Source organism: Tribolium madens, unplaced genomic scaffold (assembly GCF_015345945.1).
Source record: "Tribolium madens isolate multiple individuals breed KSU strain unplaced genomic scaffold, Tmad_KSU_1.1 Scaffold_71;HRSCAF=194;Tcas5.2_LG6, whole genome shotgun sequence".
Lineage (NCBI taxonomy): Eukaryota > Metazoa > Arthropoda > Insecta > Coleoptera > Tenebrionidae > Tribolium > Tribolium madens.
The window spans coordinates 3,870,295-3,885,112 of record NW_025401041.1 but is presented as its reverse complement, the minus strand read 5'-3'; the positions used below and the strand labels follow the sequence as shown (position 1 = coordinate 3,885,112).

Below are 14,818 nucleotides of genomic sequence, written 5' to 3'. Positions count from 1 at the left end.
ATTTTGTCTATTTGCCGAGCAGGGGTGCCAACGCGAACGCCACTTTCACCAAATGCACCAAATGAGCGGATTTTGAAAACACAATTCTTGAAAATCCATCAAATTCATGTTGTTAAAATTGCACAAATACAGTAAGTTTTGGGATTTGAAGTTGGTAAAAGAAGAAAATTTTTATTAAACGAAAAAAAATTAAACGAAAATACTCAAATAATGCATTTAAATCGATTTATCTTCCTTTAGACTAAAATTCATTGGAAATAATTCACTTTTTAAGTAACATTTTTTTGTTTTTCCCAGATGTCGGTTAAGGTTGGTAATTTTTATCACTAAATTTTTCAACCAACTGAACAAAAATAAAATTCAAAAACCTTAATTGTGTTATAATTTCAGAGCAAAATCTGTTTACTAAAATTAAACTGCATTCAATGACTTTGTTCATTGTTTACCGAAGTTTGTAGCTCAAAACCGTGCACTATTGCATCGTCTCTTGTTATTACATAAAGCTTTCCACTGAAATACAATAAAAAACCCAAACAGTTTATCAATAATTCAGTTTAGTAATGTGGTAAACCATTATGAAACTTTCAATAATCAGATTTACTCGCGGCTCGATTAATTTTCAATTACAAACCGCCACTAACCTGAAATAACCCCAAACTTATTATTTATTTATCTCTAATACTGACATATGAACATTATCAAAAATCGATAAACGTGCTTTTCGATTGTTTGAAATTTAACCGTGCTAAAAAATTATTTACTTACCGTTCAATTATGTAAAGTGTGCACTCAGTAAACATACATGTAGTAAAATTTTCATAGCTGAACAAATTTAAATTGAATAATTTATTGCACCTCCACACCATTAGAAAACTCCAATGGTTCTGAGAAAGCAACATGTGCGACAAAACCGTGTTAAAAATATTTCTTGTGGTTTGATGAAAAAATAAAACTGAATCAATATTTAATAAATTATTCAAACATCTATTCCCGGACTTTTACTTACACAAATAACAGTATGAATTTTATAAAGTCGAAGCCAAGAATAGTTTCTCGACACGACTATTCGCCGGCAAGATGATAAACTTGGGGGTCCCTTCACGTATTACATGGCTGCAAACCGAATCAATGATTCTAAATAAATAAAACACCATTTTCTTACCCTTCTAATTTTAAAATTTCTAATAATGTACGACTGACGTCAACTGGAATATTTCGCCTTTTCTCATCCTCGAAATAGACGTTCAATTTTTCGACGCGATATTTGCCCTCGGCGTCCCATTCGGGGCGAGTTTCAAACACTTGGGACAATTGCTCGAAAAAACTAAACTCAAAAATAAAAATTAAAAAAAAAACGAAAAAGTGGCTCACGTGTCACCCTCGTCAAATTCTTGAATGTAATCCATTATTTTATACTCGGGGTAAAAAAGAATAACCGGCCAGACCAACCGACCATCTTTTATAGTCATCCGGCTATTGAAAAGTTGCGGAAATTGGGGCTCAAGTTTCGCCAAATTCAAATTTTCCCGCCCTTCGATGTTAATCCCACGTTTGAGTATTTCCCCAATTATCATCTCTTCCTCCTTTTGTGACTTCTTCTCGGCCATTTCGCGCCTCCGTTCGTCCCGTTCTTTAATTTTCTTCTCGTTTAGTGACATTTGACGCAATTTTTGCACCTCTTGGTTTGCTTTATTCTTTTCTAAAATTTTATCACAATAATCAACAGCCTTGTCATACTTCCCGGACTTGTAACAACAGTTGGCAGCCCTGACTAACGCTTTATCATAATCTGGTTTCAGTTTTAGAGCCGTTTCGGCATCTAGCAGTGCTGATCTGTAATTCCCCAAAAAGAAATGAGCCGCAGACCGATTATTGTACAGTGTCGCTTCAATTTCGCTATTCCCACACTTTGCTCTAATCCCCTCGGTGTACGAAATAATAGCCATTCGGTATTTCTTGTGTTTAAAATTGAAATTTCCGTCGTCTTTATACGCAATTGCGAGTTCTTCAGGTTCGTTTTCCTCAGGGTCGTATTTGAGTTTTTGGAGACCTTCATAAAGGGGGTGCATCGGTGTCCCTTCTTCGGGGATCTCTTTCATGAAAAAGGGGTGGTTTGTAATCTCCTAGAACGGTCAAAGGGGTTACGAAAATGATGTTTGGGTGACTTAACCTCACTTCTTCCCATTTGTCAAAGGGTATGTGGCCCTCTTGTTTACGTTTAGGGAGGCTGTCGATGAACTCGTCCAATTCTTGGTCGAGCTTTGCGGCCAATTCCAGCCGCTCTTGCTCCGAGAGGGGCGATTTAGGGGGTGCACGTGAATCTGACATAACCTCAAAGTGGCAAAACAAAAACGTCTTTTAATAAAACACTCTTCTGAAAAAAATGATCCAAAACCGATTTTATTATCATTTAGTTGTGTTACAGTACCGGTTGGTGATACGAAGAACACTTTATACTATTAATTAAAAAATATATAAATAAATACGTACGCCACTGACTTGACAACAAAGTTTGCGATTGGTCGTTTTAAAATTGTTGTTTGTATGGTTGACGTGCAGCGGCGCTGTTTGTGGAAATGGTGGCTCATGATTGGCTAGTTGTCCTTTCTGTTCTGTGGTTGTCATCTGTCAAATTTTTGGCGTCTTTTCGTAACAAGAACGTAGTGCCGGAAAAATCCTCAATCATCGGCTCAAATAACTGATTTTTGTTCAAATTTCCACGTTGTTGTAATTTCAAATCGTCCAAAATGTCGATTGGTGTGCCTATTAAAGTGCTCCATGAAGCCGAAGGGCACATCGTCACTTGCGAGACCATAACCGGCGAAGTCTACAGGGGCAAACTAATAGAAGCTGAAGACAACATGAATTGCCAAATGACACAAATCACTGTGACCTATCGTGACGGGCGTGTGGCCCAACTGGAAAATGTGTACATTCGGGGCTCAAAAATCCGGTTTCTGATACTTCCAGACATGTTAAAGAACGCCCCCATGTTCAAGAAACAGACAAAGGCCGGGACGGCGGGGCGAGGCAAGTCGGCGATATTACGGGCTCAAGGTTAGACGACTCTTCTTAGTGGAATTTCAGTTAAAATTTGTGTTTTAGCGGCAAGGGGACGAGGTCGCGGGGCTAATCCAGCCGTGAGGGGTGGAAGAGGCGCCACTTGGCAAACGCCATCGCAGGGGGCTGCTGCAGGACGTGGACGATAATTTAGTGTAAATTAGTGTTTGAATTAAGTGTGACTGAAATAGGTTAAGTACAAGAAGTTTGAGTGGTGTTTTTATATTGACGTGGCAAAGTAGGTATGATACGAGACCTGGATAAATTAGTATGAATTTGGGTTTAATGAAACATGAGAATATTTACTAAATACAGATTTATTTCTATTTAAACAGTAAAATTGTAAAGGACATTTATTAAAAGTTTGTTAATAATTTAAGTTAAAAATTACATATTTATACCGAATCTTGGTCCAGTTTCACTTCATGGTCAATTTAATGATGGGAGTTTTGGTGATGACCAAAATTCCATCACTAAGTTGACCATGAGGCTAAATTGGACCACGATTTGATTAAGGTACTCTGTGCTTAAAGTCGTTTGCTTTTGTAAATGCTTTTTCCTCATTCATTTTTTTTTATTGACACTAACGATAACACTTGGATGATAAATGTGAATCGAGTGATTCTTTGGAAACATTTAATTTTTAAAATTCCATCACTAAATTGCCATGAAGCGAAATTTTTAGATTTTTTTAGATGTTCTGCTACATCATCAAACGACCTTTGTTTTTCTCAATATTTATTTTATCACGTTTTAGTAAGGTATACTAGGGGGCTGGCGGGGGGTACATTTGGGGGTTGTAACGGGGTTAAAGCCCGTATTGTCGTCACTGGGGACCAGGGTTTCCTCGATCTCGTCATTTTCATTGTGTTTAATAAAGTTTTTCCCACTTTTTTGCGTCGAACCATTTAGGTTTTCTTCTAACCCTCACTTATGTCAACTATGAAGTTTCAAATTTAGGGAATTTTTATTTCACACCAGATTTTGTCAAAAGGGGAATTTTAGCGGTCCAAACGCAAGATAAGGCAAACTAACCCGGACATGTATTTCACTCAAAAGGAATAAAACGCAAACCTGTCAAAGTTTCCGCTGACATTTGACATCAAAAATCAGGATTGCCATCTGAAGGACTTTAATCACCGCCTACACTAATTTATTTATTTTTTTGATCGCACGGTATAATTATTGTATCAACAATAAATTACTCCCTAGGATTTAGGAATATTTATGTATAGGGTTGCCATATATTTGGTTAGGTTGGTTTCTGGTGTCAACCGACAACAACAAGGGGTAACCAACCTTAGGCATACAAAACTTCTTCTGAAAATTCTAGTTACAAACAACATGAAAAACGTAATTTTCCTGAAAGTTCAAATCCTAGGTGGTAATTTCTTGTTGACAAATCTGTATTATTCTAAAAATTCCTCATTTTGATTATTTTAAGTTGAAACGTACATGAAATAAATGCTTCCAAATTTTTATTTTCAAGTTGGCTGATGTTGAATGAACAAAATGACAGTAGTGCCAACGTTACAATTTTAAAAGTTACCAAAACTCACTTATAACTTAAATCCTGAATGAATAGCCACAATTCCGTTGCTTAAATTTTCATAAGTGACTTCCCTAAAACCAGCCTCTTCTATCATTGTTTTAAAAGTTTCCTAATAAAAACAGATTTTTTATGGTTACAATACAAAAATTCTGTTGGCTCACCTGGTCGGGGAATTTCCTGATACTCTCAACAAGGTATTGGTAGGCCTGCCATTGTCCGGCTAAAATGTGCCCCAAAACCGGAATAACTTGAAAACTGTACTGGTCATAAAACCTAAACTCCTTTTGATTAAATTAAAAAAAAAAACAGTTGTACCAACCATCTCATGACTTCATTTTCTACTTGACTGAACTCTAGACACATAAATCGCCCCCCAGGTTGCAAAATCCTGTACGTTTCTTGGAGAACTTTATCAATGTGGGTGCAATTGCGTATCCCAAAAGCTATAGTGTAGGCATTGAAAGAATCACTTTCAAAGTGCAAATATTCAGCATCGGCTTTTTCCCAACTGATAAGTGTTGGATCATGATTTAAATTCTTGCTTCGGGTTTTGCCCACTTCTAACATATCGGCGTTTATATCACAGACTGTTACATGACAATTTTTTTCAATTTTGTTATTTTTGATATAATTGAGGAAACGAAACGCGATATCACCTAAAAAAGAAAATAATTACAAAGAAACAGCGGGGGTTTCAGTACCGGTCCCGCCCGCCATATCTAGTAATTTAGTATTCTCAGTGGGGCCTAAACGACACATGAAAATGTCTTTCCAAAACCGATGAACCCCAAGCGACATTGCGTCGTTCATCAAATCGTATTTACTGGCAACGTTTTCAAATACACTGTATACTAGAAAAAATGTTTTTGGTAAAAATAAGACAAGGAACAGTAATACCTTTTTCAGCTTTTTCACTCTCACGGACTGTTTGGAAACCAAAATGAGTTTCCTTGTCGTCGTTGATTGTTTGTGACGTGTTTGAGCATTTTAAACTCGTGTTAAAACCCCGAAATGGGGTCTTTTTTCGCACAAATTGAGATAAGTGTCTACTCAACATTTTGAAGTTATGTTTACGTAACTTTTTATACAGGCGTCAATAATTATTTCATATAAATTCACAAATTTTCAATTGATTCACTGAAAATATAGTTTCAGTCATAAACGACAAAATGAAACGTTTTTTTTTGTTAAATATCATATTCTTTGTGATTTATTGAGGTTATGTTTACTTGTCATCATGTGGTGTTAATTTCAATACTTTTTTGATCCGTTTCTGTGTAAACAAATGTAATTGATCTGCAAAAAGCTTGAGGTAATTGCAATAAACTTCCGCAAACTCTATTTTGAAAAACAACTGTTTGTTATTTTAGTTTGCAAAATTGAGGTTATGTCGTCACACGAAATTCTCACTTTACAATTCGGGCATTACTCAAATTACGTGGGGGCTCACTGGTGGAATTTACAAGAAGCTGGTTTTAGCTACGACCCTGATGCACCCTCAGAAATCAATCATGATGTTTTATTTCGAGAAGGGGTGACTTTGAAAAATGAAGTTACATTCACCCCCAGACTACTCTTAGTTGACTTGAAGGGAAGTCTCAGAGCCCTTCCTGTGGAGGGCGAACTCTATTCTCTCCCATCTCAAAGTGCCACCGACACCATTGAAGTAATCGCTGAACCCCCAGAGGAAAAAAACGAGTTTCTGAAAGACATCTCTGAGACAAACACAATCTCAACGACGAAAATCTATGACCTTGAAAGACAAGTTCAAGTCTGGTCGGATTTTTTGTATACGCGGTTTCACCCCCGGACTGTCAATATAATCCAGGAGCACCAACATAATAATGAGAATACGCCCTTTGATATTTTTCCTTTGGGGGCGAATTTGTGGAAGAAAGACCAGTTCTCTGAGGACTTTTCTGACAAAATCCGCAATTACATTGAGGAATGTAACAGTTTTCAAGGATTTCACACTTTGTGCGATTCCAGTGATGCTTTTGCCGGTATTACAGTTTCCTGTTTGGAGCATTTGAACGACGAATATAACACTAAACCGATTCTGGGATTCCCCATTTTGCAACCATCGGCAAACCCCATCCATCTCCTCAATCTCGCATTATGTTTCGATGGTTTAGCCGAACATTCCTCACTTTTCGTCCCTTTATCCTCCAACCCTCCTCAATTTAATTTTCTCTCGCTCAAACCCGACTTCCCATACCACACAAGCGCCATCTTAGCGTCAACTTTGGACACTTTGAGCCTCAATTACCGACTCAAAAACTCAAAAAATACTCTCATCGATATCTGCAGCGACTTTACCACAAATGGACGCAAAGCCGCATCGGCAAGTGTTTGTCTTCCGTTTCCGCTGAAAACAAATGAAGATTTCATCGATTGTTTGAACACGTGGGAGGGACATTTGAGCCAATCGGTGACACCCTGGTGTGACATTAGCCCCGACAATAGTTTACAGTTGGTAGTCCTGAGGGGAATCCCTGAAACTCGCCTCAAACAACCACCACATTTAGCCGAAAAACAAAGAAATTTCCCGGCCTACCGTTGCGATAGTTTGAAGGAAATGTTGAGTTATTTTATCGTTTGTACAAGTTATGGGACTAAAAGCGAAGTGACAGTTTGTGGCGAACAAATGTCAGTCAAGACGCCATTTCCGGGATTTTTCAACGACAGAGTTGGCAACACTGGTGATATTGACGGTAGTAGAAGTGGTCCCGTCGAAAAAATTAACACGTTGGCAGGCCTGCACACCGGTAAGTTTGTCGGAAATATATTGAGTACGTTGACACAAAAATTAGAAAAAATCAAATATAAGAAATATCACCAATTTGTAAGTGAAGGTATGGAAAATGATCACATCCGAGATTGTTTTGACCGATTGTTAGACTTCAGAGACTGTTACGAAGATAATTATCTGCTTTAATATACTTTTTAATTTTGGTAGGACTGATTTTATTACCCCACCCTAAAAAAATCAATTGAACCGAAATAAACAAGTTTTTACCGGCCGGAAACTCGAAATGTCGTAAATAATAGATGTAAAAATAACACACATCAAAGTTTTAATCACAAATTTACATGGAAATCATTAAATATGGTATTAATAATAAATCTAAGCAATTGTCAAGTCGGCTTAATCCAATTTCGAGTAGTATGGATGATGCTTCACCCCCATTCCATGGACCACAACCTACTGCGATTAGTAGTCATAGTTGGTGAATTTTTCGCAATCACACCCTCAAGAACCAAAATCGGAACACTTCGTACCAAAATCTACGCCATTGGTGTCATTTTCGTGCTAATGACAGCTTCCACCCTCTCTGTCATCTACTACCGAAAGCCCCTTTACGTCAATTTCTCCGAAGTCAAGTTGGTCGTGACCATAGCAATGGTATTAATTGTCAACGTCTTCAATTGTTACACAGTGCTGGCACCAGTTTTCTGTAAACGCCAAAAGTACTGCCAACTTATGGCGAAGTTTATTGAAAATCACCACACACCCAATTTTCGCACTTATGTGACATTTTTCACCCCAAATTTGGTCTACTGGGTGGTCACGTTTTACGTAGCTTACGTATGGACCGACATTTTAGGATTTGATTATTACAAAGAGTATTTTGTTGAAGTGGTACAACTGTATTTTCAGTTTTATTATAATTATTTTTTGTGTGTTGTTGTGAGGATTTTTTGGGAGAAATACAGGAATGTTAATTTGTTGTTGTCGGAACAGTTGGTACACATGCAAAGTCGACAGTTTGCTGAATATGAGAAGTTTCACGCATTCATAAAAAGGATGGAAGGGTTGGTGTGTTCGATAAAGGAGTTAAATGAGACTTTTAATGACGTTTTTGGATGGCCAATTATTATGATTATTTTATACTCAAGCTTGCTTCTCTTGAATTATTTGGACGACATTTTTAAGAACAGTTTTGGTTATGACAATAAACAATACATTGGAGTGATTATTTCGAATATTAGTGTCGTCTTTTTGACAGCTGTGAGATACCGATGTTTTATTATTGTTGTGTAATTTAGTTTGTTTTTTAGGTTGGTACTTCTGTACTAATTTTGTTGTGTGATTCGGTCTTAGAAGAGGTAAAAACGACAATTTTACTCTCATATAAGATCAGACAATACGCTGTGTTGAAAGAAAGGAAAGAAATTTCCGAATTTATAAATGTGGTTCTCCATAATTCTCCCCAATTTACAGCTGCAGGATTTTTTTCTATAAACAAAACAACCGTTTTTCATATGATGGGGACCGTAACGACTTTTTTTATAATCATTATCCAGTTCAATACGAACATGAAAATATAGAATAAAAAAATTGAATCAAACTTAGTCTGATTTATATTTTACAGTTGGTAGTGTTGCACCAAAACTATTCAAGTTAAAAATCAATTATAATTATAATCCGGAAAAACTAATCATAAATAATTCCTTCAAGTAATAATCTTTATCAAACACTTAATCAAAAACAAATATTAAAAAGTTTAATATTTAAACTGTCAATTGGGATGTCATATTTAGTCCCACTAATGGATCACAACCTCCTACGATTAGTAATGACAGTTGGCGAATTTTTCGCAATCACACCTTCAATAACGAAAATCGGAACCTTCCGTACTAAAATCTACGCCACTGGTGTCATTTTCACCCTTATGACAGTTTCAACCCTATCTGTCATTTACTTCCGGCAGCCCCTTTATGTCAATTTCTCCGAAATCAAGCTAATCGTTTCCATGGCAATGGTGATAATAGTCAACGCCTTCAATTGTTACACAGTGCTAGCACCTGTTTTCTGTAAACGCCAAAAGTACTGCCAACTTATGGCGAAATTAGTGGAAAAACACCACCAGACTTACAGTTTCACCACCTATGTGAAATTTTTGACCCCAAATTTGCTGTATTGGCTGGTATCGATTTACGCAGCCTACGTGTGGGCCGATATTTTAGGCTTTAGTTACTTCAAGGAGTATTTCATTGAAGTGGTACAACTGTATTTCCAGTTCTACTATTGCTATTTTTTGTGTATTATTGTAAGGATTTTTTGGGGGAAATACAGAAATGTTAATTTGTTGTTGGCGGAACGGTTAGTACGCATGCGAAATCGACGATTTTTGGACTATGAGGAATTTTATGCGTTTATGAAGAGGATGGAAGGCTTGGTGGGGTCGCTAAAGGAGTTGAATTTGCTTTTTAATGACGTTTTTGGGTGGCCAATCGTTATGATTATTTTATACTCGAGTCTGCTTCTCTTAAATTATTTGAACGAGATTTTGAAAAACAATTTTGGTTATGACCCTAGACAGTATACTGGAGTGATTGTTTCGAATGTTGTCGTCGCCTCTTTGACCAATGTGAGTAATAAGTAAGTTTCAGTTTGTTTCTAGTGTAACATAATTTTTTAGGTTGGTACTTTGACACTAATTTTACTATGTGATTCGGTCTTAAAAGAAGTACAAACTACAATTTTACTCGCTTATAAAATTCGACAACATGCTTTGATAAAAGAGGACATATCTGAATTTATTAATGTGCTTCTAAATAATTATCCCGAATTTACAGCAGCTGGATTTTTTTCCATAAGTAAAACAACCATTTTCCATGTAATTGGGAACTTGACGACTTTTTTCATAGTTATTATACAATTCAATACAAGTTGGGGTAAATAAAAGAAATAGAAGTGTTGTTACGCAATTTAATTCATAATGTACATTGAAGTTGCTGTATAATATCTAAGCTAAAATAATCGTTTGTTAACAATTATACATTCATAAATAGTAAAATTACAGATTTTTAACTAGTGATGCAAGTATTATTTTTACAAACAGGTGTCCTCACTAAAATTGATAATTCAAAAATTGAATTTAACACTAACAGCAAGTACATACTTATATACCCCTTTACAACAAGTTGTAAAATTGAAGAAAAAATAAACAACTGCCAAAAAAGTAGCATACAATACTAGGACTCGTCGAGTCCTTAATAAATAAACGAAAAATCAATAAAAAGGAAGGACGTAAGTATAATAAATGGCGTTCCTTATAACATTGTATACCCTTTTACGTGCTAATAAACATGACACGAGTTTTGCTACAAAAAATTCGTACTTTCATTTTTATTTTAAACTTGGCTAATAGTTTTAAATGTGTCGATAAATGGTAAGACAAGGAGACAAAAAATACTTTTTTAAGTGTAAATCCAGACGAATTCGACGTGTTTTAGGGTCTTTCTCATGACTAGAGGATTAAAGAGCTAGATGGTAGTTAACGTCGACTCTCTCTCCTCACCACTGTTGACCTTTCGATGGCGAATTCGTCATCCCTGAAATGGTACCAACAATCTTTTTACTTGCACCAACTTGGTGGTGTACGAATTTTATTTCTCACTAAAACTAAAACGCACCGAAATACACGAAACGTTCCACCGACCACAAATCAACACAGGAGACTTGTTTTAACACAAATTTTAGAAAATTTGAATTCAGATGCCATCTTGTCAAAAATGACATTTCACGATTTTAAATTTTTTTCAACAACGCACCCAAATTACACAATAAACATAAAATTTTCCACAGAACAGACAAGAGATATTTATTCTGCTTGTTTTTAAAACAAATTTGAGAAAAATCGTCCAATTTAGCTTCAAACGCCATCTTGTCAAAAATGACATTTCACGATTTTGTTCTTTTTTGCAATTAAAAACGCACCGAAATCACACATTACAACAAAAACACGAAAATTTCCACCGTTTGTCATCGATTTTCCGCGATAAGCGTGAAAAAAGTCAAGACGCGAAAAATTTGTTTAGCGCGTTGGCCGCGAAAAGTGGATTCGCTCCCCCTCCTCACCTGGCGTGTAGACGGGCACGTCGCCCTGATTGAGGGCCGCACTTTCGCCCAAATTGGACGTTGGCGGCGGCATGGCGTAAACGGGCGCATTCGGGCCCTTTTTAGGAGACGGTTGTGATGTAATCGCTGAATCGTTCTTAGGCGAACCGGCCAATTCATCGTCAGATCCGTCCTCCTGCAATCACAAACAATGACACGTCGGAAAAAAAATCGAAAGTGGAATTCCCGGGGGGAACGGGAGAGGAGAGGGAGGATACAACACTCTGTACAAGTGTCTTACCGTCATCACGTGACCGGAAATCGTAGGTAGGAAAGGTACTTAACTAAAAGAATCGTGTTTTTTTAGTTTAAAGCGTCCAATTGTTAAAAAAAAATGTGTTGAAAAGTCAAGACTCACCCTTTTACCTGGCTGGATCGTTACAGGTTCATTACTTGGACCTTGTTCTCGCTGAAAACATCACTACGTATGAGAACGACTAACAAAAATTTAAATACGTAAAAATTAAAAAAAAACAATGCAATGAAAAGAGAAATGAGAGCCGGTGATTAGTTCGGACTCGATTAGAGTTCTGTATTACCGACTCTGGTCCCGACTAGAGTTCTGTATTACCGACTCTGGTCCGAATCAATTTCACACACATGACAATCGACTTTTAAAGTGTGCAATAATAAAAAAACGAAAACGGGACCCCCTCCCGCCCCCGGTGTCACCTAAAAATGGGGGTGCGTATCGACTTACCTTAATCACGATGACGCATCCAATAATAAAGAAAACAAAAACATGCAAAAAAAAACCAAAACACAAATTACTCACATTCAATGTGTGATAATCGCCGGTTTCTTCAGGCGGTCGTGGTTTGCATTTCCCACAACAGAAGTTGCAACAGCAGCATAAACAACAGCAACAGTAACAACACGACAGGATGCCACACACGACAAAGAGTGCCTGGAAAAAAAATCGAAATTAGAAAATTTGACACAAAACAATTGAAAAAATGAACTCTGAAATCATCTCCTAGAAATTTTGTTTGAGACCAATAGTAACACAAAATCGGGAAATTTAGGTTATCAGGCATCTTGTGCGATGCATTTATCAAGTGTGCGATAACGAGGTCTCATTTTGTGATTGTTTTGTTTTAGCGTTTATCACAATTTATCTCGAAGCGGACGAAAATAAGATTTATTATTATTATGATTGTAATCCGAATCATGAATTAACTTTGAATCATCGGATCAAAGTAGCGTATGGAAAAAACGCCGCGCTTGCTTGATTCGTTTCATAATTATTATATGTAGAATAGTGATAGTGATTAGCACAATTGGTTTAATTAAAGCACAAAGGATCGGTTATCAAGCCGACTTTGCTTTTTTGACGTAACAATAATACACTCATGAAAACAAAAAATGACGCTTTCACTACATTGTTGTAGGTAAAGTGTCATCTGTCAACATGATAAGGTACTAAAATTCGGGTGGTGTAAATCGGATTGGACCCCAAAAGTCCCATTACACTAAGAAATTTTCCAAAAATTTCACACCGATTCTTCCTTTTGCTAAGTCAACGTTAAGTTTTTTGAGCAAAATTCTAAATGAATGAAAATATTTTTAATAAAATACGACTTATTAAACTTTAGTTTCTTTCAATTTCTACAAAGTTTTAAAAAAACGTATTTTATATTTTTTGGCAGTGTATTGTCTCCTTGAAATTTTGGCTGTTTGTCAGACGCCGATGACAACATGCCAAATTTTAAAACCCTGAGATGATTTATGAACAATTTAATAACACAAGAGCTTTATTTTTAAATATGGAAATCTACTTTAAAAAATTCAATTTGTTTTTAATTTAAATTGTTATTTAATTTTAATTACAAAAAAATGCAAACAAATGATTTATTTTAATTCAATCAAATATGTGACCAAATTTTTTTATGTTTATAGGCCTGTATAGAACGTCAAAAATTGTCATCTGTCAAAATGATATTCACATGATTTCTAAAATTCATGATGTAAATTGGATTCCGCACCGCAAAACCATCAATACACTAGAAAACATTGCAAAAATTTCAAACCGATACTTCCTTTTTTAGAAAGTCTGTCACACGCTACGAAGTCTTAAAAAAAAACACATTTTATAAATTTTTTGGCTGTGTATAGTATAGTCACCTTAATTAAATTTTAGCTGTGTATATCAGACGTCGATGAGATCATACCAAATTTTAAAACCTAGGGAAGATTTATGAGCAATTTTACAACCAAAAACTTTTGTTTTTAAATTTGTAAATCTACTTCGAAAAATTCGATTTGTTTTTAATTTGAATTATAAAATTTGAATGAAATTTTAATTCTGTTTGTAACATAAAATCAGCTTTTTGATGACCATACATATTTTTCCTTTTTTTTATTTACCTAAAAACACCATAATTAAGTTATTAAGTTATCTTTAAAACGCTCATTAGTCACAATGCAAACAGCTGAGCAACAGGAAAGTGAATAAAAATTAAAATTTTCAACCTTGAGACAAAAAACGAAGCATTTTGTGTTGATTACCGAACAATTGATAAAAATCCGATTTTATAATTCTTTGATAAAGAACAACTGTTGTAAAAATAGTTTGCAAATTGCGTAGTTTCGCCCCCAAACCATTGTTTCCGACTCATCCTCACCTTGCACCAAGTCGACGTAACAACAAAATACGCGTTGACATTCTCCTCGCCAAACTGCTCGGCAATGTAGAGCCCCAAAGAGCCGTAATTATCATAAATGTTCCTTTTGGTCGGATCACTCAGAATCGAATGCGCCCTATTCACTTCCTTAAACTTCTCAGATGCTTCCGGATTATTGGGGTTCTTATCTGGATGGTACTTGAGGGCTAGTCGTCTGTAAGTTTTCTTGATTTCTTCGGACGTTGCAGTCTTCGGCAGTGCTAAGATCTGGTACAGCGAATCTCCCTGCGTCCTAAATGGGGACAAAACCGCCTTTGAGACTCACGTTCTGAGACAGGTGGGCACTTACGATAGTTTGCGTTTTGTATCCATTCCCGGGCGATTTTCCCAACTGTCAAGCACATACAACGGTGAAAATGGGGGCTAATAAGACCAATTTGGAGTTAAATTCGCATTTTGCACGATTGCTACAACACGACCATCACCAATTGTCAATAAAAACCGTTCGATGACGGCCCGAACGAAGAAGGGCAGCCAACAGTTGTCAACGTGACATAGAAATAAACCAAAAATCACCAACTTTACAAGAAACTGCATTGCCGACCCTAATTCACACCGAAAATTCAAATTTTATCACAACGTCTAATTCATAAAACAAATATGATTTATCAGTGG

The 14,818-nt window shown here is 36.3% G+C and overlaps 7 protein-coding genes across 11 annotated transcripts; 4 read left to right on the top strand and 3 right to left on the bottom strand.

Annotated features, from left to right (window-relative positions):
• Positions 1-963: 963 nt before the first annotated feature.
• On the bottom strand, positions 964-2,778 carry LOC123009251 (DNA polymerase interacting tetratricopeptide repeat-containing, protein of 47 kDa). Of its 3 annotated transcripts, none has more exons than XM_044405435.1 (5): positions 2,429-2,778; positions 2,176-2,374; positions 1,372-2,123; positions 1,163-1,324; positions 964-1,113 (listed from the first exon to the last, which is right to left on the bottom strand). In XM_044405435.1, exons 2-5 carry the CDS (start codon positions 2,326-2,328, stop codon positions 1,026-1,028), a joined length of 1,155 nt encoding a protein of 384 aa, XP_044261370.1. In that variant the 5' UTR covers positions 2,329-2,374; positions 2,429-2,778; the 3' UTR covers positions 964-1,025. The 3 variants fall into 3 exon arrangements, with proteins under 3 accessions (XP_044261370.1, XP_044261371.1, XP_044261369.1); XM_044405436.1 differs by having other exon boundaries at positions 2,491-2,778; XM_044405434.1 differs by having other exon boundaries at positions 2,176-2,777.
• LOC123009271 (small nuclear ribonucleoprotein Sm D3) lies at positions 2,598-4,548 on the top strand. The gene is made up of 2 exons (XM_044405465.1): positions 2,598-3,057; positions 3,106-4,548. The coding sequence occupies exons 1-2, from the start codon at positions 2,748-2,750 to the stop codon at positions 3,207-3,209; spliced, it is 414 nt and encodes a 137-aa protein (XP_044261400.1). The 5' UTR covers positions 2,598-2,747; the 3' UTR covers positions 3,210-4,548.
• Positions 4,522-6,270, bottom strand: LOC123009259 (2-methoxy-6-polyprenyl-1,4-benzoquinol methylase, mitochondrial). Of its 2 annotated transcripts, XM_044405448.1 has the most exons (6): positions 5,842-6,270; positions 5,510-5,749; positions 5,314-5,463; positions 4,932-5,268; positions 4,774-4,885; positions 4,522-4,721 (listed from the first exon to the last, which is right to left on the bottom strand). In XM_044405448.1, exons 2-6 carry the CDS (start codon positions 5,667-5,669, stop codon positions 4,620-4,622), a joined length of 861 nt encoding a protein of 286 aa, XP_044261383.1. In that variant the 5' UTR covers positions 5,670-5,749; positions 5,842-6,270; the 3' UTR covers positions 4,522-4,619. The 2 variants fall into 2 exon arrangements, with proteins under 2 accessions (XP_044261383.1, XP_044261382.1); XM_044405447.1 differs by having other exon boundaries at positions 5,510-6,269.
• LOC123009244 (protein misato) lies at positions 5,557-7,567 on the top strand. Its single transcript, XM_044405421.1, has 2 exons — positions 5,557-5,924; positions 5,983-7,567. The coding sequence occupies exon 2, from the start codon at positions 6,000-6,002 to the stop codon at positions 7,548-7,550; it is 1,551 nt and encodes a 516-aa protein (XP_044261356.1). The 5' UTR covers positions 5,557-5,924; positions 5,983-5,999; the 3' UTR covers positions 7,551-7,567.
• A 33-nt stretch (positions 7,568-7,600) lies between these two features.
• On the top strand, positions 7,601-9,045 carry LOC123009250 (gustatory receptor 68a-like). The gene is made up of 2 exons (XM_044405433.1): positions 7,601-8,624; positions 8,675-9,045. Exons 1-2 carry the CDS (start codon positions 7,722-7,724, stop codon positions 8,942-8,944), a joined length of 1,173 nt encoding a protein of 390 aa, XP_044261368.1. The 5' UTR covers positions 7,601-7,721; the 3' UTR covers positions 8,945-9,045.
• Positions 9,046-9,144: 99 nt separating this feature from the next.
• LOC123009255 (gustatory and pheromone receptor 39a-like) lies at positions 9,145-10,408 on the top strand. The gene is made up of 2 exons (XM_044405441.1): positions 9,145-9,987; positions 10,039-10,408. The coding sequence occupies exons 1-2, from the start codon at positions 9,145-9,147 to the stop codon at positions 10,300-10,302; spliced, it is 1,107 nt and encodes a 368-aa protein (XP_044261376.1). The 3' UTR covers positions 10,303-10,408.
• LOC123009264 (dnaJ homolog subfamily C member 5-like) lies at positions 10,315-14,689 on the bottom strand. Of its 2 annotated transcripts, XM_044405453.1 has the most exons (6): positions 14,493-14,689; positions 14,144-14,435; positions 12,295-12,426; positions 11,878-11,928; positions 11,481-11,655; positions 10,315-10,954 (listed from the first exon to the last, which is right to left on the bottom strand). In XM_044405453.1, exons 1-6 carry the CDS (start codon positions 14,513-14,515, stop codon positions 10,917-10,919), a joined length of 711 nt encoding a protein of 236 aa, XP_044261388.1. In that variant the 5' UTR covers positions 14,516-14,689; the 3' UTR covers positions 10,315-10,916. The 2 variants fall into 2 exon arrangements, with proteins under 2 accessions (XP_044261388.1, XP_044261390.1); XM_044405455.1 differs by lacking the exon at positions 11,878-11,928.
• Between the last annotated feature and the right edge of the window lie 129 nt (positions 14,690-14,818).

Coding starts and splice junctions, on each gene's coding strand:
- LOC123009250 (XM_044405433.1), top strand. CDS start 7,722: ATGGTATTAATAATAAATCTAAGCAATTGTCAAGTCGGCTTAATCCAA. Junction 8,625..8,674: donor GTGTCGTCTTTTTGACAGCT/GTGAGATACCGA, acceptor TTTGTTTTTTAG/GTTGGTACTTCTGTACTAAT.
- LOC123009271 (XM_044405465.1), top strand. CDS start 2,748: ATGTCGATTGGTGTGCCTATTAAAGTGCTCCATGAAGCCGAAGGGCAC. Junction 3,058..3,105: donor GGCGATATTACGGGCTCAAG/GTTAGACGACTC, acceptor TTTGTGTTTTAG/CGGCAAGGGGACGAGGTCGC.
- LOC123009259 (XM_044405448.1), bottom strand. CDS start 5,669: ATGTTGAGTAGACACTTATCTCAATTTGTGCGAAAAAAGACCCCATTT. Junction 5,464..5,509: donor GAGTGAAAAAGCTGAAAAAG/GTATTACTGTTC, acceptor CATTTTTTCTAG/TATACAGTGTATTTGAAAAC. Junction 5,269..5,313: donor AGATATGGCGGGCGGGACCG/GTACTGAAACCC, acceptor TTTCTTTTTTAG/GTGATATCGCGTTTCGTTTC.
- LOC123009255 (XM_044405441.1), top strand. CDS start 9,145: ATGTCATATTTAGTCCCACTAATGGATCACAACCTCCTACGATTAGTA. Junction 9,988..10,038: donor TCGTCGCCTCTTTGACCAAT/GTGAGTAATAAG, acceptor ATAATTTTTTAG/GTTGGTACTTTGACACTAAT.
- LOC123009251 (XM_044405435.1), bottom strand. CDS start 2,328: ATGTCAGATTCACGTGCACCCCCTAAATCGCCCCTCTCGGAGCAAGAG. Junction 2,124..2,175: donor CCTTTGACAAATGGGAAGAA/GTGAGGTTAAGT, acceptor TGACCGTTCTAG/GAGATTACAAACCACCCCTT. Junction 1,325..1,371: donor GAATTTGACGAGGGTGACAC/GTGAGCCACTTT, acceptor TTTTGAGTTTAG/TTTTTTCGAGCAATTGTCCC.
- LOC123009264 (XM_044405453.1), bottom strand. CDS start 14,515: ATGGATACAAAACGCAAACTATC. Junction 14,436..14,492: donor GATACAAAACGCAAACTATC/GTAAGTGCCCAC, acceptor GTCCCCATTTAG/GACGCAGGGAGATTCGCTGT. Junction 11,929..12,294: donor GCGATTATCACACATTGAAT/GTGAGTAATTTG, acceptor TGATGTTTTCAG/CGAGAACAAGGTCCAAGTAA.
- LOC123009244 (XM_044405421.1), top strand. CDS start 6,000: ATGTCGTCACACGAAATTCTCACTTTACAATTCGGGCATTACTCAAAT.